This window comes from Rhineura floridana, chromosome 11 (genome assembly GCF_030035675.1).
Source record: "Rhineura floridana isolate rRhiFlo1 chromosome 11, rRhiFlo1.hap2, whole genome shotgun sequence".
Classification (NCBI taxonomy): Eukaryota; Metazoa; Chordata; class Lepidosauria; order Squamata; family Rhineuridae; genus Rhineura; species Rhineura floridana.
The window spans coordinates 46,354,992-46,380,891 of record NC_084490.1 but is presented as its reverse complement, the minus strand read 5'-3'; the positions used below and the strand labels follow the sequence as shown (position 1 = coordinate 46,380,891).

At 42.7% G+C, this 25,900-nt stretch overlaps 1 protein-coding gene across 19 annotated transcripts in view; it reads left to right on the top strand.

Moving 5' to 3' along the window:
- The window catches only part of SRCIN1 (SRC kinase signaling inhibitor 1), a 183,990-nt gene that overhangs the window by 112,387 nt on the left and 45,703 nt on the right, over positions 1-25,900 (top strand). For 18 of the 19 annotated variants that reach the window (XM_061589051.1, XM_061589050.1, XM_061589052.1 and 15 more), the window contains 7 exons: positions 5,298-5,473; positions 11,062-11,192; positions 14,752-14,899; positions 15,541-15,850; positions 17,826-18,084; positions 20,956-21,110; positions 21,671-21,823. In XM_061589051.1, the coding sequence (XP_061445035.1) occupies positions 5,298-5,473; positions 11,062-11,192; positions 14,752-14,899; positions 15,541-15,850; positions 17,826-18,084; positions 20,956-21,110; positions 21,671-21,823 (1,332 nt within the window). The remainder of the gene's footprint in view (positions 1-5,297; positions 5,474-11,061; positions 11,193-14,751; positions 14,900-15,540; positions 15,851-17,825; positions 18,085-20,955; positions 21,111-21,670; positions 21,824-25,900) is intronic. The other variant, XM_061589040.1, reaches the window with a different exon arrangement.

Sequence of the window (25,900 nt, the reverse complement as noted above, 5' to 3'; positions counted from 1 at the left end):
TGAGGTGTCAGCAGTATGCTGATGATACCTAGCCACAGCCTGGAAAAGTTACTTTTTTTAAACTACAACTCCCATCAGCCTCAGCCAGCATGGCCACTGGATTTGGCTGATGGGAGTTGTAGTTCAAAAAAATAACTTTGCCTAGCTCTGTTTCTCTATAACATCTGAATCTGGAGAGGCCATACAAGCCCTGGATCAGTGCCTGGACTCAGTGGTGGGCTGGTTGAGGGCCAGTAAACAGAGTCTGAATCTTAGCAAGAAAGAGGTGGTGTAGGTTAGTGGTTCCTGAGTCCGGATAATTGGTCAGTTGCCAGCTTTGGATGGGGTCATGAAAGAGCAGGTTCGTAGTCTGGGGGTGCTCCTGGATCCATCTATGTCGCTAGAGGTCCAGGTGACCTTAGCGGCTAGGAGTACCTTTTACCAGCTTTGTCAGGTAAGACAGCTGCAGCCGTTTCTGGACCGGGATAGCACGACCATTGTTGTCCATGCACTGGGAACCTCCAGGTTGGATTACTGTAGTGCGCTCCACGTGGGGCTGCCCTTGAGGTAGGTCCGGAAGCTGCAGCTGGTGCAAAATTCAGTGGTGTGACTACTCACTGGGACAGGGTATTGCCAACATGTCATCCTGCTGCTGAAAGAATTGCACTGGCTGCCCATTAGCTACTGAGCCAAGTTCAAGGTTCTGGTTTTGTGTACAAAGCCCTATACAGCTTGGGACCAGGATACCTGAAAGATCATCTTACCCCTTATATACCCAGTTGATCAGTATGCTCTGCGGGTGAGGGTCTCCTGCAGATACCATCTTATCAGGAGGTCCATTGCACACAACATAGGAACCTTTAGTGCTGTGGCACTAACATTTTGGAATTCCCTCCCCTTAAATGTTAGACAGTCACCATCTCTGTTAACTTGTTGTCACCTACTGAAGACCTTCCTCTTTCACCAAGCCTTTTAAGTAGAGCCCTTATCCCAATCTGCATCTGTACTGGAATTGCTTTTTAAGATTGTAAAGCTTTTTAAAAATATATGTTTTTAAAGATGTTTTGTTTTAATATATTTTAAAGTCTGTTTTTAAGATGTTTTAGAGTATTTTTTGTGTTTTTGTTTGCCACCCTGGGATTCTTCTGGGAGGAAGGGTGGAATATATCATCATCATCATAGTTTCACCTATCCTTCCTTTTGCAGTGAACTTTGTTCTGACAGCCATGGAAGAGCAAGCTGCTTGCCTTAAAAAAAAAAAAAGTCCCTCTTGTTATGTTTTCACCCTCAGTCTCTTTTTTCCTTTTCTGTTGGCTTTTATTCTCATTAGCAGCATTCACCAAAACAAACCCTTCTCGGTGATGGGTTATTTTGGAATATCTGGCACCAAATGAAAGGCCAGATGGCAGCTGCGCATCCATGGCCAGCAATCCGATCTTGTCATCCCCTAGTGTGGGAGACGCCTGTGTTTTCCTCCGAGTTGCTTAGTTCCAGAGCTAATTAACAGTGACAGCTTGTTGGAAGCTGGAAAGTGGTGAATGGTGCAGAGGGGTGGAAAGGCAAATGGCTCACACTGCCTCATCTCTCCCCAGATGCTTTTGAACTTTGGAAAACGAGCCATGTCTGGTCTCTGAGCTGCCTTTCTCTGTCAGTGTCACTCACATGCAGAAGGCATTGCTCCGCTGGGCACTGGGAGAGCATCCTGATATCTTAGGTGATGGATGCTATATCCAAAAGAGAGCCTGCCTTAGGCCAGGGCATATAAAGAGGTTAACAGGTTTACAAGCCACAGGCATACTTGTGAAAAAATAATTTCATGCTACTGGTCTATTCTGTCATTAAATTAGAAATATAAGGTAATCAGTCCAAGACTTATACAGTAAATCCCCAACCTTCCAGCTATCTCTTTAGGATAGATAGAAATCCCATGAATACTGATGTAGAGGCATTGTATCTTATGATCCTGTGTAATTATTATCAAGGCTTCCCCTAGTACTTTTAAAAAAGTATTATGGTTATAGGCAGAGTAATTCTGTGGGGACGATGGAGAAAGAATCTATGGGCCTCTCCAGACATTCTTTTTCTTGCGCAGTCTTGATTATTTGTGCTCATGATGGTACCAGGGCAGTTATCCATGATGCCTGCAAAAGCGTTGGGGCAGACATACTGCTTTGTTTCCAATCTGTGCATGTCCCCTACCTTCCTGCTGAAATCTTGTAACTTTTCATACCACAAATGTTCCAGGGGCTTTTGTTGTCATGCTTTTGTTGCCCTATAGCACAAGTTACATCAATAGTGCAGTAACATTGGGGAAGCATTGCAGAACAAGTCATAAAGCTGAATGATGTGTGGACAGTCCAGTAGAAATCCACCACTAATACTCTTTTATTGCATCAGTAACATGGTGTAGAATACATCTGTATCTCCCCCCCAAATAAAACCCAGTCTGGAGGGGCCCTGTGACAGAGGAATTGCCAGTGACAAGCCCTGGTGGGTTCAGAAAGTGGGTGAGGACAGCTTTTTACCTGCTTCTTGCCATCTCTTGCTGTTCCATCCAAATTCTCCCCCCCCCAGTATTTTTCCTCTCCATTAGTTCCAGTGGGAGGAAAAATCAGTATGCCAGCCCTGGGTCTGGTGTATTTTTCTCCATGTTCCGGGTCATATCCAGCAAATGAGGATCCAAAGCCTTTCCTGATCTGCTCCCAAAATGTCTCCTGTTTTGCCTTCTTCACTGTCAGAGCACCAACAGCAGAGGAGCAACAGCAGTGACCCTACTCTCCACCTGTGGAGAGGAGGAAATTGCTATATACTATGACCCCTGAGATGTCCTCACAGGGACTACAGGATTGCAATTAATTATTCTGAATTTAGAAAGAGAATCAAAATTTGTTTCCTAGAAAATTGAAACAATTCCAGTATGTACATATTCCGATCCAATTTCAGTTCATATATGAATAAATGCAGTTGGGCAGTGAAAAAAGCAGATAAGAGAAAAATCAACTCATTTGAAATGTGGTGTTGGAGGAGAGCTTTGCACATACCATACCATGGACTGTGAAAAAGACAAATGATTGGGTGTTAGAACAAATTAAACCAGAACTATCACTAGAAGCTAAAATGATGAAACGGAAGTTGTCATACTTTGGACACATCATGAGAAGACATGGTTCACTAGAAAAGAAAATAATGCTGGGGAAAACAGAAGGGAGTAGAAAAAGAGGAAGGCCAAACAAGAGATGGATTGATTCCATAAAGTAAGCCACAGACCTGAACTTAGAAGATCTGAACGGGGTGGTTTATAACAGATGCTCTTGGAGTCACTGATTCATAGGGTTGCCGTAAGTCGTAATTGACTTGAAGGCACATAACAACAACAATGAATAAAAAGGAAATGTTAGACAGAGATGATGTCAAAGCCTGTACTTGAAATATAATATCTTGGATAACATAACAGTAATGGGATCAGGTTGCAGAAAACATGACAACTAACATGAAATGCAAGAAGAGAAATTCAAGAAATTCAAGACGTTGAAGAGTTATACATTCACTGGCTTCATATGATAGAGGAGTGTGCAGGTATGCACCTGCTCTGCTCACATGTAAGTGGTAAGAGGGCTTTAGGTGTCTAGTGTATATATCTATATATGTTTTTTCAATATATATAGACCACCTTTCAGGAATTAGCTCCTCCTCGAGTAGCTCACAACATATTAACAACATGAAATTCTCTTTAATGTAATTACAAACCATAAACCACCATCTATAAACCACTAATGTGTCTAAAAATGTTATAACAGCATCAGTAAAACAGTATCAACGGAAAACCATTATAAATATTTTTGAAAGAGGAGCATTTAGACAACTAAAATATCATGTAAAAGCAGTTTGGAACAAAAAAGTGTTCAGGGCCCATTTAAAACCTGCCAACGTGGGGAGGGAGTTCCATAAGGCCACCATTGAAAAAGCCTTTTCTCTAGTGCAAGACTGACAGTCTAATTCAGTTATTGTTCCTGTTCTCCTTATGTGAACTTTACAAGCAGTTTTGCAGTGCTTTGTAGGAAAAACAGCAATCTGAGGGCTATTTCCATGTACATCTATGCAGATCAATCCTCCCTAATAACACATTTTACTGGAGGTTTACCCTGCACAAGCCCTATTGGAAGGAAGGGGAGGTGTCATGCAAGAGCATCACCTTATTCATGCATAGTTCCTGCATGTTTTGGTGAGGTTTGTGAAGGACAGCTTCCCAAAGGATTGTGCCTTAAGGTGAATCTACGTGGCCGTTTCGAAGGGAGTCAAATGTGAACATAACCAACCTCTACTATCTGCAAATGCTGACAGCAACTTTATTCTGTATCAGTCCCTTGTCCCTGGCTGTCTACAGAGGAAGCACGGGCAATTGCTCTGTCTGCACTTCTAGGTTTATTTTAATGCCACAGCTAGTACCATGGTAAGCTGCCATATCAATACACCCTAAGGGAGCCACGTTCTAAACCATAGCAAACTGTGGGAGCAACAGAAAGCTGTATATATACATGTTATTGCTGTTATTTATTTCTACCCTGCCTTTCGGCCAAAAGGCCCTCAAGGCGGCTTACAAAAAAACACAAATATAAAAATACATCAATAATAAAATACATCAATACATCAAAATACTTCAAAATACATCAATAAAACAATACAATTTACAGTAGCCAATACATAAATAAACAGATGTGGGTGAGAAGAAGGATGGGCACAGGAGAAGTCCAAAGAAATGGATCTTGAGGGAAAGACCTGGAGGAGAGATCCTTTCTCCATGACGACCGAGATGATGGGTTAGCAATGCCATGCTACTCAGAGTGGATTTTAGTATATAAACACACACACTGCTGCTCCCACAAAGAAAACTATGCCAGCTGGGGGCGCATGGGGATGCCACTGGAGTTAGCCATGTGCTAAGCACTTTTCCTTATACACAGAAGGTGTCTGCATGCCTAGAACATCAGATCTCCTTACAAGAACCTGCTGCTTGCACACTCAGATTTGTTTCACTGGATTGGAGCAAGTGCCCTTGATGTAAAGTCACAAAATAAAAGGAAATTGATGCACATTGCAGAGAGCAATGTGCAGCCCGTTATCTGCAGCAGCAGATTAGTTACGCTCTGAATCACCTGATAACTCTGGATGCTCTTCAAGTGTACTCCCAAAAAGGCTGGAAGGGAGGGAGGGAGCTTTTCTCTCCCAGGTTTGAGGCACCGTGCCTGCAACTGCTTGTCTTCCTGCAACACCTTGACTTCATTCTTTTTTCCCACTCCCCCCAATCGTGTCCTTTGCAGCTTCAAAACCAAGAGACAGTGAAGACAATGTTGCGACGGACAGAGACCGAGATCAGTGTTAGAGTGACAGACACCATGCGTAAACAGGAGGATCCCTTGCAGCGTCAGCGCACCCTGGTGGAGGAGGAGCGCCTTCGCTACCTCAATGAGGAAGAGCTCATAACCCAACAGCTAAAGTGAGAGTTTTGGAAGGGGATGTGTGTGTATGTGTGTGCTTCCAGGTGGGTGTTTATTGTAGGGTCAGGGCTCCTCATGCAAACAAGAGTTTCACTGCATCCACACGGCATCAAAGTATTTCCCCCCATTTAATCAAAATATACCCTTTTCAGAGAAAATCTTATAAGTTAAAACAATAGTTGCCAGTGACCCATTTTTTATATCTGAACAGCCCATTCATAGTATTAAGCTCCCCATCTAGAAGCACCCTGCATGGTATTCTACTAATGTACCCAGTCAGCACAAGGATTATGACTAACAGAACATCTCTCCTAGCCCCCAGCATGCCCGGCTCCCTTCCCAAATCTGCTCTAGAGAGTTGGGAAAACCCCTAGAATAGATTTGGAGGGAGTATGCAGAGGGAGGAGAGAGAGGGAGGAAAGTCCCATTGTGAGGGACGGATCCTGACTTAACACTCTGCTGGATTTGGGATTGAGGGATCTGTCAATGTTAGTTCTCTCAGTTTCTCATTTTGAAAAATGGAAATGGACTGCCTTCAAGTCGATTCTGACTTATGGTGACCCTATGAATAGGGTTTTCATGGTAAGCGGTATTCAGAGGGGGGTTTACCATTGCCTCCCTCTGAGGCTGAGAGGCAGTGACTGGCCCAAGGTCACCCTGTGAGCTTCATGGCTGTGTGGGGATTCGAACCCTGGTCTCCCAGGTCGTAGTCCAACACTCTAACCACTATGCCACATTTTACCAATCTTAAATTCAGTTCTCCGCATTTCTGCAGCACTTTGCAATTTTTTTTGAGCAAAACTCTTGAAAATTCTTCAGCATTTTAGTAGGAATTTCACCTAAAACACACGTTTTTGTATGCAGTTTTGACTAATGTACACATTTCTGCAAGCAATTTCTCCTAATATAATGCATTTTAGTGTGTTATTTTCACTCATATATTCATTTTTATGCACATTTCCCCCAATATATGAATTTTGTAAACATTGGTTTGGTTGGAGAACTGCATCACAAAAATTTGGTTTTGTATGAATTTTGTTTTGGTTCTCATATTGTTTCAGCGAGTGCAGATTTGATAGATTTGGCTTTCAATGCAAACTGAATCGAATTTCTCCCCTATCCCTATGCTGGATACAACCACTTGCGCCTCTGTGAAATACATATTGTTCAGGGAAGGTTGCTGAGCAGAATGAGCAATTTGTCACAGCCTGTGGGAGATACTGGGACACTTTTGTTCCCTGGATGCCCTTCTGCTGGTGTATGGGTGTATGTAAACTACATTAATGCTCTAGCTAGGTCAGTGGAGTTAATTTCATGTGAGTGATGTATGTGATCTCATTCCACTAAACTCAGTAGTGCCAAATTCCCAATTGGAGTAAAAATGGTTTTGTCTTTTTGAAACCAGCAGAATAGAGATTTGAAAGGCAAGGTCTGATAAGCCTGGAGTGAGAAGATAGGAAAGATGGGGAAAGACCTATTTATCTTGAACCTATACAGGTAGAGCTGTAATAAACAAACAGAAGTTTATATTATGTCAGCATAAAACAACTTTGCCTTCCTCTCATTATTGAGAATTAACCTGGATTAACAAAGAGTCAATGGGTGGAGGGAGGGGGGTCAAAAGTGGAGAGAGGAAAGAGCAGGGGGACAGAATCATTCAATGCAGCAATTTAAGGCTACAAACCTGAACTTGCTTACTAGGGATTAAGGGCACAATCCATCTTGCATTTACACTGGGCTGGCGGGAGTTGGATATGGTACACCTCTGGCTGAGTGTCAGCTGGGTCCCAGTTCAGCTGGGCTGCGCTGGCATAAATCCCTCATCCCGGTTTAGCTGGGGGTCTGCTGAAGAAGCCCAGCCTGATGGAAGGGAAGCTGGCAGAAGGCCTGCAAAAGGGGTGTTGCAGGGGCATAACCAAGGAGGGGCCGCGGAGGAGACTTACCGGTATGCCAGGAAAATGGGTGTCAGAAGGATTTTGCTTCTTTCCGCTGTGCCCTGCCAGTGCAGCCAGCATCCTCCCCTCCACAAGCCTCTGAGCGGCAGCTGGATGTGATGGCCCCTTCTGCCACCTCCACCGGCTTCACTCCCAGCAGGTTGGATTGCTCTATAATCTCATAGAACTCAGTGGCTCCTTTCTTTTACAGTAGCAGATGTGAAGGCCCCCCCAATCTAAATCAGGACAGCCATGCAAAGAGAATGAGGGTTTACTCTTTTCCCTGCACCTTTCCCCCATAACCCTTCCCCCACAACCTGCCATTTGCTATGAAAGGAAAAAGTAAATACAATCTATTATTATTATCATTATCATTGTTGTTGTTATTTAGATTTGTTAGTTGCTTGCTACCCAAAGGTTTCCATGCAACTTACAACACTGTTAAAAAAAACACACACAATAAATATACCATTAAAAGCAGCAGCAGCAGCAGCAACAACAGCAGAGTTAACACAGCAGTTGCAACAAGTCTGTGGAAACCACTAGTAGAGACAGGCCTGGCACCAGTGGGCAGCCAGCCTGGGCCCTGGCTAAGGGCCTCTGCAGCCCAGAATGGCCCCTGAAGGGCCCCTCCTTAGGTTGGGAGGGTAGAACTCCCGTTCCGTGATCTGTGCCAGCAGTGGATTGCAGAACTCTGCAACTTGATGCTGCTGTGGGTTGCAGAGTGAGAGCTCCCAGGCAACACCTCCCTGATACAGGCAGCAAGGACTTAAATAAGACCGCCCACTCCACCTACTTCCTGTGTCACCATATTAGCAAGCAGCGTGTTCATGCCTACCATCACCCAAGATTGCAGCAGGGGCATCTTTAAGAGGTTGATACCCCTGCTGCCATCTTGGGTGATGGTAAGCATGCGCACGCAACACACTGATGTAGGAAGTAGGTGGGCAGAAGGCCTATTTAAGCCCTGTGCATTGGGAGTGTTAGGGAGTACGACACCACATGCCCAGGGCAGGCTAGTGCCAACCCTGGGTAAAGGTGAGAAAGAAAAAAGTTAAGGATTACTCACTAATAACATATATAGCCATCTCTCTCAGAGAGATATGTCCTCGCAACATGGAGAACAAAGGGGAGAGTGTGGTCAGTCTGAGAAAGAGCAGGAAGAAGATGCTCAGACAAACAAGTTACATAATAGTGAAAGAAACACAAACATTGCTGTTTCTGTCTAGCACCCCCCCTACTGGTTCAGTAACTAGCTACAATAATTGTTGCCTCATTCCAACAACAGCAACCCCCATTATAGCCACCGGAAGCTTTGGCAGCGTGTTAATAATAAACAGTATCATCTTAGTCCTTCAAAAGCCTGAGAAAAAAGATAAGTCTTTTCACCTGGTGCCAAAAAGATATCAACAAAGGCTCCAGACAGACCTCATTGAGGAAGGAGCACATTCCACAGGTGGGGAGCCACAACTGAAAAGGCCCTCTGCCTTTTCACATACAGATGCAGGAATAAATCCCTCATGCTGGGGTCTCAAACCAGTTCCTCTTCCCACAGCTGCTATTTGTAAAAGTCTTAAAGAGATGGAGATACATTTGCATTAATGCATAGGATCAGACTATATAAATGTTTTCAAAATTTTATCATATTTCATTACTTTGCTGCAGTTTACCCTGTTTTCTCTTGGGCTATAATATACATAAACTGGGAATCCAATTTCATATATTTGGAGGGACATTAGATTTTCAGTGAATCAATTGTTAGTAGGGCAGCAGAGTTTAATTGCTCTACTCAGAAGTGAGCCCCATTGATATAAATAGGACTTCTTCCAAGGTAATTTTGTACGGAACTGCAGCTATAATTTTTTTTAAAAAATGTGCCCATAATTAATTAGGAAGCAGATATAGTAGCGATGCTTGAGAAATCTGTTCTTTGTGAAAGAGGTACAAACAGAACTGATCTGCACTTTTTAGACTAATGTGCGGATCAGAACCTTCAAATTCCACATTCTTGGCTAAAAAAAACTTACCAAAATTTGTATTAAAATGTGTATTTTAGGATAAATGTTTAAAAATTATTACTTGAGGTAAGACACTTACAGATGTGTATTTTGTGAGTAAATAAGTTCAAAAATACATATTTAATTGTGATTTGTGTGTGTGGATTTTTTAAAAATGCAGCCTTATGCAGAAATGGATTGGATTTAGGAATGTGAAACTAACTCAGACCAGAAACAGACTGGTCTGCCTGTCTGTCTATCTAAATTTTACTCCAAGTACTTATAAAAACTCCAGGTTCCAAGCCTCATCTTTAAAAGAGAATCCCTCCTTTTCTCTTGCATAGGAGAGGGTGCATCCACATGTGTGCGTCATCTAAGCATGCTTCTTGCTTCATAAATATTGGGTGGTTTTCATGCCAGTCCTACTCAGAGAAAGACCATTGAAATTAATAGACATGACTAACTTACGTTTATTAGTTTCAGTGGGTCTATTCTAAGTAGACTTAGTTGAATACAACTCTTTGAGTGATAAGCAATGTTAGGCATAGAGTAGACCTATTGAAATAAATGAGCTTAAGGCCATTGATTTCAGTGGGTCTACTCTGAGAAAAGCTAACATTGGTTATCACCCATTTTTAAGCATATGCATATTTATGTAAATGTAATTGATAGGTTAATTGGCCAAAACTAATATGATTAATTGAGCAACATTTCTTTAATTGAATTGTAGACTTTCTTTTTTAGCAACTGGAAATTGCAATTTAACCATAGTATTTGCATATCTTCCAGATCCCAAACTGTGTGAGATATTCCAAAGATTCTTTATGTAAAAGAAAAAGCCAACAGTATCACATCAGTGTAAAAAAACCTTCTTGCCAGAATGACACTACCATTCAACAATGCAATAACATTCATATATCATGGGGGAATAACCCCCCAAAAGAAGTGCTATTTAGGTTGAAGAAGCTGGATAGAATTAATGGCTACAGATTGACTGCCAATAAATGTAAGTTAGAAATCCAAGAAAGGTTCCTGGAATAGTTGTATCTCCTACCCTGCCTAGGGATTGTGGAGAAATTCGACTCAGTTCACATTTAAAGGCAATCCTACCTAATTCACACTTTCCGAAACAATATGCAAACCAAAATACAACCATCATTCTCTGAATTTTGTTATGCAGTTCTCCAGCCAAGTAATGTTTACAAAAATGCATATACTCGGGTAATGTGTACATAAAAATGCATATACTGGTGAAGATATTATACAAAAATGCATTATGTTAGGGAAAGTTGCTTTGCAAAAGTGTTTATGTTAGGCAAAGTTTGCATACAAAAATGTGCATATTAGGTGAATTTTGCATAAAATGCTGATGGACTTTTTTTAAAAAAAAATGCAAAATGATGTGAAAATGCAAAATGAGAACCTGAAAGAAACCAAAATTGACAGATTAGCCAGTCCTTTGTCATGGCCCTTACCAGCCCTGCTTCACCCTCTCCTAAAGTACTTTTGCTTGACTAGAATGTGTTCTTGAACTGTGGTGATGCTTGCCAGGGTGGAACATGGAAAGGAGGAAGAATAACCCCCTCCCCTGCCAGCCCTACATCCCTTTTCTTCTCTCTCTGGCCTCTGTGTGATGGTGCCTTTGTGTCTCTGCAGCGACATGGAGAAATCAGTGGAGAGGATCCAGAAAGATTTGATGCACAATCACCGACTTATCTCCACACAAGAGCTGGAGGAGAAATCCCTGGTGCTTAAACAGCTGGGAGATAACTTGACCGAGCTAAAGGGTGAGAGGGGACTGGGAGAGCTCAGATAACTGTGGCATGGGCTGGGAAATATGTGCAGTATCTGACACAGAATATAAGTATGTGAGAATTTCTGCTGTCATTTTTTTAAAAGAAAAGTTTCTAGCCCTCCTGATTGGTTTAGAGATGAATTTAAGAAATAGATAGGCAGCATACCTGCAGAAATCCAGCTTTCCGGTTGTAGAAACAGGTTTTCCATCATGCGAGTTGTTCTGTGTGTGGAATTATGGTGGACGAATAGTCCTGACTCATTTGGCCTTCTGGTCCAATCCAGCAAAGATGTTGTGGTTCTGTATTCTTTTCCTCCAGCCATATTCGCCTTGTTCCACGCATCTCCTTTCCTCCATCTGTCCTTCTGCTACCATCATGTCAAAGTGTTTTATAAATTTGGTCAAAACCCAAATCTCAGGTTCAGAATCAAATGGATTTCAGGCAACCCTTCTCCCTCCCTGCCACATTTTTTTTCTTTTGAGAAAGAAGAAAGTTGTGCTTTAAAACAGTGTAGATTTCCCTTGAGTGCAGAATGTTGATTTTTCAGTGCTGACTTTGCATTATTTGTCACACAGATTATGAAGAGCCTATCTGTAAAAGCCCCAGGAAACTGAGGGCTTTCCAAGACTTTAGTCAAAAGAACACATCAATCATGATGCTGGCTCAGACCAAAGGGCTGCAGAGCCCTGTGTTCCCAGCCAGATGCCCCTGGAAGCCTACAAGCAGGGTATGATGGAGAGAGATAACCCTGTGTGGTTTGTTGTTAGCCTCTGGCAATCAGAGATGTTCTGTCTCTGAACATGGAGGTTTCATTTAAAATTACTATAGACCAGCCTTCTCCAACCTGGTGCCCTCCCAATGTTTTGGGCTACAAATCCCAGCAGCCTCAGCCAGCATAGCCATGCTGGCTGGGGCTGATGGGAGTTCTGGTCCAAAACATCTGGAGAGTACCAGGCTGAGGAAGGCTGCTATAGCCAGTAGCTGTTGGTAGACTTGTTGTCCATGAATCAACAGCCCCCCTCCTCCTTTTTCAAAGCAATTTATGCTAGTGGCAACGCAGCATGTTGTGGCAGTGAGGTTCATAAGATCATTTGTGCCTTGCACAAAAAATGCTTTGCATTTTGAGAGAGCATGAGAGGATAAGGGGGTGAATGCAGGTAACCATTTACCTAGTAGCTTACCAAAGAGTGCATGCTAACAACTTGGTTGTCTGCCAAGTGATGAGGAGAATTTGACCATGATTCTGTACTTGATTGGAAATCCAGAGATGCAAGGGAGAGTTATAATTCTCCTTCTCACTATTTGTTAGGACAAATGCAGATGATCAGCTTACTAAGGACATACATTGTAAGTTGCCACACGGTAAATAGATTGCATTCATCCAGTGTACATGAATTAATTCCTCCCCACTTTTTCATTCTTCCCCTACCACTCAGTTGTATTGATGCTGATATTATTATTAATAATTATTATGTTGATGCTATTGTTCTTGTTAATGATACACGTATTGATCACATTTTCATAATAAATACAGTCAAACGGTAACATACAAATGTAAAAATTCTATAAAAATACAATCAGAATTTTTTTAAAAAATAATAATGACTAAAATAATTTGTGTTGGCCCAGACTAGGATAGCAAGCTTAAGAGCTGCACAGAGCTGCTCTTTCCTTCCCAGAACATGTACACAATCCCCGTTTGCTTATTCGATTGGTAGTGAAGTTAACACCCATAGCAATTGTACGCGCACAGGCAGTTCTGCATGCACAGAAACATATGCGCATGTGGATCCCCTGCAAGATGCTTGCCTTCCTGTGTCTACTGCTTCCTGCTTCCTGTCTGAGCATATTCTGAGGACTCCAGCTGATCTAACGTAACAGTACATGCTTTTTCCTCATTCTTACGTATGGAGATTGGCTCTTGGCCTTCCTTTCTCTTTTGCTCTCATTTAGGGCTGAAGCAGAAATTTGATTCGGTTCACATTTAAAGAGGAACCTATGTAATTCACATTTTCCAAAACAGTATGCCAAACATTCATCCTTCAAAATTTGCACTGCTGTAAATTTTGCAATGCAGTTCTTCAGCCAAGTAATATGCATATACTAAGGTAGTTTGTATGTAAATGCATATGTTAGGACAAATAACATAATATGCATTATATTAGGGGAAATTTGCTTTGCAAAAATATGTATATTAGGCAAAACTGCATATAAATATATGTATATTAGGAGAAATTCACATTAAAATGCTGGTGAATTTTCATGAGGACTTGTTTTAAAAAAATGCAAAATAAGTGGAGAATTGAACTTAAGATTTAAGAAATGAGAAACTAAGAGAAACCGAAACTGCCATCCCTATTTACTACAGGCAAGACAACACTAAGGTTTACAGTGCGATCCTATACATGTCTACTCAGAGGTGACTCACTGAGTCCAGAGGGTTTTTTTTCCAGATTAGTGGGTATAGGTATGCATTCTTTAAAACAACTAAGCCTAGTCCAGTAATTATGAGAGGAAAATACTATATTATGTTATGGTAAACAGCAATGACAAAATGTCAAAAACCTGGCAGATGCTAGCACTTACCAGCAAGTCTTAAGATTTCAATAGGACCAAGAGGGAGAGTTCAGAAAATGCTGTCATTTACCAAGAAATGCTAAAGCTAAATGAGATGGCATCTTTCAGTAAATGTCATAATGTCAGCATCATTTGCACCATTTCCAGAAAAAGGACACTTTCCAAAACTGCCCCCAATTATTTGGGTGTAAATGTCAAAAAAGTCCACCAAGATTTCTGACATTTCTTATTGGATCTACCAGTACATGTTAATATTAACTAAGTTTCTTTTTTTTGGGGGGGGGACCATGTAAAAGCAACAAAGTAGGGTTGGTGCATACATATCCTGAGATCCCATCAAGGGTTTGGGCCTGATACTTTTCTTGTTTGAATCTGACAGCAGTTTCTGAGGACCAGTGTTATGTCTCTTGTGTGCTGTGGTACATTTTGTGTGAGCTTACTCTGGTTGTCACCAGGATAAGGCCATGTTGATTTTGCTATCAGTCATCCCTAATCCTCACCCACTTCCCAAACCCTCTTCAAACCTGGGGGGGAGGGTGAAATATCAAGGACATTTCAGATTTCATTTGTATTTTAAGTTGCTAGCCCTCATAGAAACATAAAAAGAAATCTTCACAAATGTATCCTACCATTGGAGGGCAGAGCAGTTGTGGCTTTGTAGCCCTACTTCACAATGCAGAACACACAACTGTTTACCTTGCTTGTGACTGCCTGTGCTCTTGGGAGGGGGGAAGATACTGTGGTGGGTATTTACACAGTTGAAGAAATGTCATTGCTCCTCTGAGACCAAGTAACTGTAATGGCCAGAGGGGGCCTCACTTCTCACTCACTGAGCCTTGCCATCCCGCCCGCCTGCTTTCCTTCTCGGCTCTGTGCCTCCCTTTCCCTGCCCCCCCCAGGTGAAAGCCTTCCTTGAGCCTGCTCTGACCCCCATGCCTCTCCCTTCCCTCTCTGCCTGTCCCTGGCATTGCAGCTAATTTTCCCAGCCTGCAGAGCAAAATGCGTGTGGTCCTACGTGTGGAGGTGGAGGCTGTGAAGTTCCTCAAGGAAGAGCCGCACCGGCTGGACGGCCTATTCAAGCGGTGCAAGGCCGTGACTGACACCCTTACGCAAGTCCGCAAGTGAGTGAGCCCCTTCTTGAGTGAGCAGAAGCCCTGCTGTTTCTCTGGAGACCTGATAGGCTATGATAACATTCCCTTCCCTCCCCCCAAGATGCTCACACTGTCCAGTTAGTGTTCCTTGGAGGTGTACCTGGAGACGTGCGATTTTTATTTGCTGCATTTGTACCCCCTGCTTCCTCCAAGAAGCTTAGAACAGCTTACATGGGGTTCCCTATTGGTTTTCTTTCCAGCTACTGGTCAGGACTAGACTTGCTTAAGCTTCACAAACTACCTGCAGCCCATTCTCTGGGTATTGTCACTGAGACACTTAAGCCCCACCTCCTGATCCCCAAGGTCTCTCCCACTGTCGGGGCTCCGCTGTCATCATCGTCCCTATTGTCATCGCACCCACATTTTCTTTTTTCAAATGGTTGCAGTTTCTCTTGTCCTCGCTGACTTCCTGGTTCCCCAGCCTTCGTTTTATTAATGCTGCTATTCATGCACCCCCATGTGCAGTTTTAAAAAATGGCCCCTCTAGGCAATCAATGCAGCAGCACTCTGTTTGTAGATGGCAGCCATTTAAAATATGCTGCCACACATGTGGGCTTCTGCCAGAGACCCTTTGACCTGCTCTTGACTCTCCATTGCCCTTTTTTTGGCAGGCAAGTAGAGGAAGGTGTCTGGGACTCATCCAGTAACCTTCTCAGCCAGTCTCCAAAGAAAGTGGAGCCAGAAAGCGACTTCAGCAAGGGCTTGGATTTTGAGGTACCCACCAGCCCCCCAATGAATCTTCATGATCTAACTGCTTCCACGGATAGCCTGGGCACTACCAGCTATGGGCAAAGTCAAGGGCAAAGCCACATATCCAAGAGTAGCAACCCATCCCGAGGTTCAGAGATGGTTGCTGCCAGGACCCAAATGGGCTCTGAGACTCCCAGCAAGAGGAGTGTGGACAGATCAGTGTCTGTGGAGGTAAGAGCAGTTTATGCTTATTAAGCCAGAAAGAAATAGGATCCACAAGGAATAGGATCCAGCTCACATGCTGGATAATTGCATTGGGCTCCATCTTGTCTATCAATGCATGGACTTTTTGGGTCATGGAAATGCAACATTTCCACATTGTACACTTCTGGTGGGGAAAAAATAGCATCTAGGAGTTAGTGGGACAAGAGCGAATAGGAAGGGCAAAACCAGTAAAGACATGCAACAGTGGTACAGGAACTGCCCACTAGTGTGGATATAATGTTGCAGAAACATCCCAGAAACATTCTATATGGGGAAGGTAAAATAGCTAAAGCAGTGTGGACAGTTTGCCCTAATAGTGCTGTTGACAAAACAAACAAAACAGAATAGGACAGATTAGTGCTAAAATGTGACATTTGGGAAGCACCCAGGAGAGGGAACCTATATCCAAAATCATTGGAAGCTGCTAGCCCTCAGGCGAGATCCATGGCCATACCAAGACATTTTGGTTCCTGGGACAAAAAACTGACATGCCCTCAATTCTCAGTAATTGACACAAGTCTCAATCTGCTGGGGAAAATCTCCTGCTCAAAGCTCTGTGAAAATGTCACGCTTTGTGCGTCTTCCATTTACTTCAGTAGGCCTGTCACAGCAGATTGTGCCCCATGGTTCATATAACTATCTCCCTTTCTGCTCCCCTTAATGACACCCCAAATCCACCACCTCACTTTACCCCATGGTAGTGCTGTCTCTGCCCCAGGCCGGTGCTGCCTATCACCATTGTTGACCTGCTAATTTGCCTGCCTGTAAGATTTATTAATGGGTTAGGCATGAGAGACTGGGTTTTCTTGGTGGTGGCCCCTCATTTATGGTGCTCCCTACTGGCTTACATACAGCCTTTATGGTGTCGGTCTTCAAACAAGCCTTAAACACTAGCTGGTTTTGGCTAGGAGTTTTAAAAGATTTTAATGCTATGGTTTTAATATTGATTTTGCTTGCTAATTGTTTTCTTGGTTTTTATGCTATGATCTGGCCTGTGTATTAGTTTGAAGCTGCTGTTTCAAATTGTTTTATACTGCATCAGGATTGGTTTTTAATGGTTATTTCCATAGATTATTATGTTTTTATGTATGTAAGCTGTCTTGTGAGGGTTATGCCCTAAAACAAGGTTGGAAACCTGTGGCCCTCTGGATCCTTTGTTGGACTACAGCTCCCATCATCCCTGATTATTGGCCATGTTGGCTGGGGCTGATGGAGTCAAACAACATCTGGAGGACCACACGTTCCCTATCCCTGCTCTAGCTCTACCAACCCTATGGTCCCAAGCTCATCAAATCTCTCTTGCCTTCCTCACTCATTATCCCCTCCTTTCTGAGCCTCTATCTCCTCTGCGCTCGTCCCCTCCATCTACAGCTTTTTCCCCATGTGGCTTTTCAAATACATCTTTGGCCCACAACTTTCTTATCTCCTGAGACATCTTCCCTCACAAAGCTACCCCTGTCCCTAAGACTTATGTGAAATCCCAGGCAAACTGCAAACTTTTCTGTCACAGAAGCTAGACTGCAACCATTCTGGTAGCATTGTTCCCTGAGAAGTTACAATGTATATATTGCTTCCTTGCCAGAGTGGAATGTTTATGAACATTCCATCACAGCTCTCTTGATTGGTTAGAAACTTCACTGCCACAAGCTCAATACAATGTAGATTCTGCTGAGAGGGACCATAGCTTGCACCATAGCTTGGCTTGGGGTGGGCCTTCCTCTTCATACCCACTGAATAACAAAGAGAAGGTGGGCTGAAGTCTTCCTTTCTGACTTCCTAAAACAGGCAGCGCTCCTCACTTGATGGTAGCTTTCCTGTTTTCCCATCCCTAAGGTCAGAAGCTTGAGCCCCAGCACCTCAAGTACTCTGCTGTTGTAGAGTCTAGTCTACAGCCCTGGTCTAGAGTAATGAACACACCGGTTAATCCAGCCCTGCTTTATAGGCTGCTGAGCGAGACTGGGAGGAGAAGCGAGCAGCCTTGACCCAATACAGCGCAAAGGATATTAACCGCCTCTTGGAAGAGACCCAAGCTGAGCTGATGAAAGCCATCCCTGACTTGGAGTTTGCCGCCAAGCACAAGCAGACCTCCAGCAGTGGGGGCAGTGGGAGTGCTGCCTCCACCCCAGAGCACAAGCCTGCAAAACCCCAGCATGCACAGAAGACCACAGCCAAAATGGACCCCAACGGTCGCAGGGGATCAGGTGAGGCAGGTGCAGAATGGTCGAGACAGTCTGTTTGCGTGTGATTTTCTTAGACTGATACCCTGATCTGTAATGGTTATAATTTCATACAACTGAGGGCCAAACAACAGGTTATGCCTGAATGCTTACATGCAGCTGGTGTGCAACCTGTTTATACGTGTGTGGGTATGACGGTCAAGATGCTGGTACATGCGGTTAACCTTTTCCTCTGTGCCACAGTCAAAACAAAAATCACCTCCCTGGATGCTGCTGTTTTCTGTGAGAGGGAGCAAAGGGTCAGCACCCCTCCCTGCACTGCAGTCCCAGTCCTAATTGCTCCACCCACTAATCAAAAATAAAAATTAAAGAAACAGACTTGTTAGATGTGATCACACATTACCTGTATCAATAGTGAGGAACCTCTGGTCCATGGGCCCCAGGTGGCCTGTGGGGCTTCCCCATATGGCCCATAGCCTTCCCTCTTTGCCCCTCTCCCCAAATGTAGCAATTAGGCATGAAAAAAGCCTCCCGTTGAAGACAATGTAACTCCTATTAGGGTTATATGCGTGGGAGTGAGAGAGGTGTATGTGTGGGATGTATATGTATATGGTGCATGTATGTGCATGTGTGAGAGAGACTATGGGATGTTCTCAACACTACCGGCTTTGGCAACATCCAGGGTTTTTTGTTTTGTTTTTAGCTCCTATACTGACAAGTGCCCCCTCTCCAAAGGTTGGCCACGAGGAAATGTGGCCCTTGGGCTGAAAACAGCTCTTCCTTCCTGATCTGTCACCCTGGTGCTCTCCCGATGTTTTGGACTACAACGTCCATCCGTCCTAGCCAGCACAGCCATGTTGGCTGGGGCTGGTGGGAGTTGTAGTCCAAAACATCTGGAAGGCATCTAGTTGGTGAAGGCTGCTGGAAGCCCAGCCCAATTCTGTTCTTCCCTTTCTCCTTGTTATATGGTCTTTATGCAACTGCATAACTGACCTAAGTCCTTCATTGTGGATTAATGAGGGTAGTCAACAAAGCACACACTGCATTTCTCTTGCCAAATTTGCCTAGGTTTTTGCTTTCCATATAATAATAATTGCATACAGTTCGTATATTAATTGTGAACCACCTTGAGAGAGCTCTGTTTTGTGGAGGCAGATAAATGCCTAAATAAAGGCTCCTCTCCCCATACATGTTGCGGAGCCGCCGCCTCTTCCCCCCCCCGCCATAGATCGCCAAGCCTCCACTCCTGACCTTTTCCTGTGTAGACGAGGGAGGCAGAGGGGGAAGGTGGCCAGTCAACGCACGCTGCACAGGAACAGTTGCACCAGCCTGTCCTGACTGTTCCTCCATAGCTTGCCTGGACTGCCCAGCCACTTCTGCCTTGCTCATTTACCTGCCACCTGCCATGGCCCCGCCCCATTCGAGCCAACTCGCTCGCTTGCTCGCCCACCCGCCCACCTCCTTCACTCGCCCACCCCACTTGCCCTCCACCCCCCATGCTGCAGGACAACTGTGGAAGGAAAATATAGATATAGGAAGAAATAGAACATAGGAAGCTACCTCATAACAAGCCAGACCATCTAGCTCAGTATTGTTTGTACTGACTGGCAGTGGGTCTCTGAGATTTCAGACAGGGGACATTCGCAACACTCTCTGGAGAAGCCGCGGATTAAACCTGGAACCTTCTGCATGCAAAGCAGATGCCCAACCACTGAGCTACAGCCCTTCTCCAAATATAAAATACAAGACACAGTCTATTGCGATAGTTATAAAGATTCAGTCCTGTGTAGCTGACAAGTCTTCCAGGTGGCCTTCCTCTCCAGCTGCAGAAAGTTGTTGCTGGTGTTGTTGACGATGATGATGTTTTGCACTGCTATCCACTGTATGCTTGCCCAAAAGTAAGTCTCATTGAGTTCAGTGGGGCTTACTTCCAGGTAAGTGAATAGAGAATTGCAGCCTAACTGATTTTGTCTTGTGAGCTACCTTGAATTTATTTTTAGGTAAAGAACAAATGGATATAGCTTATTAAAATAAATAATAATACATTATAATAAATAAATAAAATAATAATAAAATAGCACATTTGTTGTCTTAAGTGGCGTCTGCAAAGGATGGTGTGATTGTGAATACAAAGATCTATTAGCCTGTCATCCTCTGTTTATGTCTTTCTCATTGGCTATTTGCTGCCCCTCAAGATATTCTTCTGTTCCCAGCAATAGTAGGTAACCAGTCATATTGGAAAGAAAGGGTTCATAACCTGTCTACTGATTTGGATAGGTTCCACTTAGAATGTTATGGAACATAGTGGGCACATTATGAGAGACGGTTCCTTTTACCACCTCTACATATTGTTATTTTAGAACCTTGGGTCATAGCCGCGCCATATATTTAAACCACATGACTTTTAAAGATGTTTTGTTTTAATGTATTTTAAAGTGTTTTTAGTACTTTTGTTTGCTGCCCTGGGCTCCTGCTGGGAGGAAGGGCTGGATATAAATCAAATAATAAAAATAAATATGACTTCCCTCAAAGAATCCTGGGAACTGTAGTTTATTAAGCATGCTGGGAATTGTAGCTTTGTGAGGGGTAAACTACAGTGCCCAGATTTCTTTGGGAGAAGCCATGACCGTTAAAGTGGTATAAATGTGCTATAAATGTATGGTGTGGATGTGATCTTGGTCTTTAATCCTTTAGGTATTACTGGAGCCCTTTGCCTCATGCCTCAGAGACCTTGTTCTTTATTACTGGCTCCAGACACACAGCTACGGAAGTACTGATACATCTGAGAAGAGAGCATGGAGTCCTTTTCAGAATATGACCCTTTAGGCCCCTGCAGACGTGTGCTGGAGAATGCTGTGAATTAAATACTGACACTAGCTTTGTCAACTTCCCTAGATGAATTGACGGTGCCCAGATATCGGACTGAGAAGCCCTCCAAGTCTCCTCCACCCCCACCACCTCGACGGAGTTTCCCATCTTCCCATGGTCTCACCACCACCCGCACAGGAGAGGTGATTGTCACCAGCAAAAAAGAATCCAGTTTCATGAAGGTAAGAATCCAGTTTCATAAAAGGTATGAAAGCCTTCTTTCCTATGAAGAGGAAAAGTCAGGCCAGAGACACTCAGGACTCCTCCAGATGACCTATTTATGCAGCATTCATCCTGTTTTGCTTGCACAAAGCTTATGCAGTGGTTATGTGATGGCCAGTGTTTATTGAGCATTCATTCTAATTTGTTTGCAGGGAGGTTATATGACAATGACCATTCACCCTGCATTCATCCTGATTTACTTGTGGGGTGTTTACATGTATTCCCTTTAGGTATTTGTTCACCCCATACTTTTCAATGCATTTCCATGTCACTTTCTAAACCACAAAAATGTAGGTTTTTTTAATGGATTTGTTGTGCTAGGGCAACAGAGTGCTTTAATCCACATTGTTTGTGCAGACCTACAGTTGCGGTATGCACTTAAATCCCTCCTGCAAAATACTGACAGTCTGGAGACACCACCAGTGAACTAGCTTTGTCCTATGCCTTTTTCTCCTCTTCCTTCCATTCACAAATCCTCCCTCCTTCCCATTCATCATCTCTCCTTTGCTTGTGATTCTAGAAAGCTGAATCAGAAGAGCTGGAGACCCAGAAGCCGCAGGTGAAACTAAGGAGGACTGTGTCAGAAGTCGCCAGGCCCGCCTCAACTCCCCCCATCATTGCCTCTGCCATCAAAGATGATGATGACGAAGACAGGATCATTGCGGAACTTGAGGTAGGAGGGGAAAGATGTAAGAAGGGGCCCTCTCCAAGTGGTCTTTAGCTGTAGAACATGCATGGTGGCTGCAGTTGTGGCCACAGCATGGACATTTCCATTCCATTGCAGCTGAAGTGGAGAAGCCCTGCTTTAGTGGCAGGTGAAACCAAGATATGGACTTCCTGAATTTTTGCAGGGAGTAGATTCTAGAATGATGAGAGATTTGATGAGAAATCCTCCAGAGTGGGATCTCCTGAAGTGGTAATTCACTTTGCAGATTGCGATTTGGCTGAATGTCAGCAAAAGTTTACATCCCTAAGCATGGTCTGTGCTCTATTGCTATCCATGCTGAATCCTTCATTGGCCAAAAGTTTGAACCCAAAAACATTTATGGTCTGGGACAAACTAACCATATTTTCTTCTGAGAAGTCATCTGGTTGCTGTTACTAAGTTGATTTATTTCTCTAGCAGTCTTCAACAGGCACCCATTGGACCTGTTTGTCCACCTGTCACCAGACAGTAAGGCAAGGGGTGGCCCTCCAGAATTTGTTGGCTGGGGTAATGGGAGTTAGAGTCCAACAAGCTCTGGAGGGCCAAAGGTTCCCACCCCTTCAATCAAGGCCGAACTTCTAGGGACTAAATATATGTTGCATACCAAAGTGTCCCCCCCCCAAAAAAAGCCTCTTATTAATAAGCAGCACCACTTCTGATGATAAATTTGGAGTGGTGAAGCAGTAGGAGAAGGAGGAGGTACTTAACCCTGTCTGCGCCAGCTGTTTCTCTGCTCCAACCTGCCCCCTCTTCATGGGTCTTTTCCCTAGCAGATTTCAAATACATGTTTTGCCTTTACAAATAACACTAGGCTTGAGAACAGTGTTCAAGTATCTAAGCCAGTGGTGGGGACCCCGAGGCCCTTTAGATGTTATTGAACTCGGCTGCCATCAGCTCCAGCCGGCGTGTCTAGTGGTCAGGAATGATGGGAGTTGTAGCTCAGCAACATCTGGAGGGCCATAGGTTCTGCCATAATCCTGTTCAAAACTAAGTCTCATTCATAAAAATATTACGCTATTGACAATACTTCTTGTCAGACATTTCCATCAGGTCCATTATGAGGCTGGCCTACAATAAACCATCCCTATTGATCAAGCAATGACTGTTCCATCTGATTTGTCCCTTCCCATCCATGTCTTGTCTGTCAAAGGTCAGCTTGTTCATTAACATGGTTTGCCAGACTGTGCAGCCATTCCTCTGCTGTAGGTGACACAATTCTTTTCCCAATACATTATAAAAAGAATTTATGTGGCCACAAGAGCATTACATGTTTTTATTTATTTATTTATTTTATTTCATTTCATTTATAAACCGCCCATAGCGAGTAGCTCTCTGGGCGGTGAACAAAATAGGATGAAAATACAATATTACAATAAAATTAATAACAAATAGCAGCAAGTTAAACTAAAAACACTGAATATGAAACATTGAACGTTAAAATGCCGGGGAGTATAGCCAGGGCTTAACCTGGCGTCTAAAAGAAAGTACCGTAGGCGCCAGATGTAAAGTTTCAAATAACTCAGGATAATTACTAAGGGGCCTAATGGTTTCTTGTAACCTGTGAATGTCTTCATTCTTTCTCATAATATTCCTCCAATATATAAAATGCAGGTATAATATATATATGGGGTTGGTGAGAAATTTGATTCAGTTTGCATTTCAAGCCAAATCTATCAATCTTGCACTTTCTGAAACAATATGAAACACGGCCATCCTTCGTAATTCTCATTAATTCAAATTTTGCAATGCAGTTTGTCAACCAAACAATGTTTACAAAAATGCATATATTGGGGAAAATACGCATAAAAATGAATATATGAGTGAAAATAACATACAAAAGTGCATTGTATGACAAGAAAGTGATTGCAAAAATAGGTGCATTAGTCAAAACTGCATACAAAAATGTATTTATTAGGACAAGTTTACAGTAAAATGCTGGAGATTTTTTTTTAATTGCAAATTGCTGCAGAAATATGGAGAACTGAATTTAAGATTGGGGAAATGAGAAACTGAGAGAACCGAAATTGACAGATCTTTCCATCCCTAATATATATAATGAAATCTGCATTGACTTAATTAGCCCTTCAATAAGTACCAGGTATATTTGCCATACATTTTCTTATACTAGATGGAGTATAATACTGCTAAAACCATTTACAAAAATTATCTATATAGGTTAATTTAATTACGTAAGGTTAACATGATCCTTCTTTACTAATATAAGCCCATTGGGACTTTGAAATTGATATTTGCAAATCCCATTTGTCTTTATCTTTGTAATACTATAGATACAATCTCCATCATAATTCCATAGAGTAATTTACGTAGAGTAAACATAAATCACTTTTACAAGTAAAGTGAAGTATCAGCAGGTGTTCAGTTTTTGTCAGATTTCCTGTCCCACCAGTTCCCTATGTGTTGCCTGAATTTGACTCAGCAGGTGTTTCTACATTTCACTGCATAATAATATGTATCTGTCCTCCACCACCACCTTGCAAAGTTTATGAACCTTGATAAAATATATTGAGTTGTATCCAACTAAGTTCTCCTCAGAGCAGACCCACTGAAATTAATGCACATAAACTACTCATGTCCATTAATTCTAGTGGATCTGCTCTGATTATGACTAGATTGGATATAACTCACTGTTCTCAGATATCATAGTTTCTTTATCCCTTTGCCATTTGAAAAATCTTTGCAATATAGGACTAGTGACAACGGTGAAACAGCAGGAGCTGATTATTCTCTTTATTCTAATTATGACTGTATATATTTCATTACTTTCTGGACTGATTTGGTTTAATTTCCTCAATGAAATCTATGCTGCCAGCAGAATATTCATTTTACATTGTTCAGTGTTCCAACATGAACTGTTACCTGGGCATCAACTGAAACTTCGTAGCCAGATAGCTGCATTGTAGTATTTGGTTGCATGTACAACAGCCACACCACCATACAAGGTACCTGACTGTAATATTCCACATTATACTTTTAGAACTGTATGCGTCCAGATAAATTTGTTCAAATGGGACTGAATTTGATTGAGTTTTGCCCTATCACCAGTGCAGTTATTAGAGGTAAAGTTAAGGGAAAGCAACAAGAATGTTTGTGATATTTCATTTTGGGCATGGCAATGTTACCTATCCACAAAGGTTTTCCTGTTGCCCAGATTTTTAACTCTTGCTGTGTTTTGTCGACCTAATGATCCAGATTATATTTTATTAGTGTAGTGTAGATACAGCTTTTGACAGTAACATTCCCAAATGCATCTAATTCCCTTGGTTTTCCACTTTGAGTCCTTTTTTTTCTTCAGTTCCTGCTTTGATTGTCATCTGAATGTATCCCCAGTAATTTAGATTTTCCCTTGGTTAACTTTCTTTCCTGACACTTGCCCAAACTGTTCCAAAATCTTATTGCAGTCTTAGCAAAAGTTAATGTGGTGTTATATTTATGCTGTTTGAACCATGTGGAGAGAAAAGGCAGTTGATCTGGAATGGAGAAACGGGGATACATTCAGATGACATAACCTTCCTTTAATGTATTCCCCACTCTCATTTTCCCCTTCCAGCAGATTTGCATTTTTAGAGGAAAACAGGTGTTGGGGGACTGTTGCACATGTAAAAAGTGTAACATGTAGTTAGCTACTGGTTAGTCAAACCCAAATTTATCAAACAAATTTTTCAACTCCTAAAAAAAAAGTCATTTGGAAGGCAAAGGAAATAAAATCTGCTCCAGAACCTGCAGATTTCAGGAATTCATAAGCTTGTTAATTACTAGGAAATTCAGACAACATAATATAATACTAGTGAACTTAAATGGTACCCTGAACAAGCGTTTAGAAGCTGTTTATGGGGACATGATCCCTCTTGGTGGACATGCTGAGAACTACACCTACCCAACTCAGATACTGCTAAGTACTACAATTTTAACATTTTCCCTGTTCCATGCACCAGCAAGAGGTGATGGTGAGAATAGCCGTAATCTCCCCAAAGGGACTTATGCTTACAGTCCTCTTCTACACTTTGCTTTAGATTTTGAAAGAAA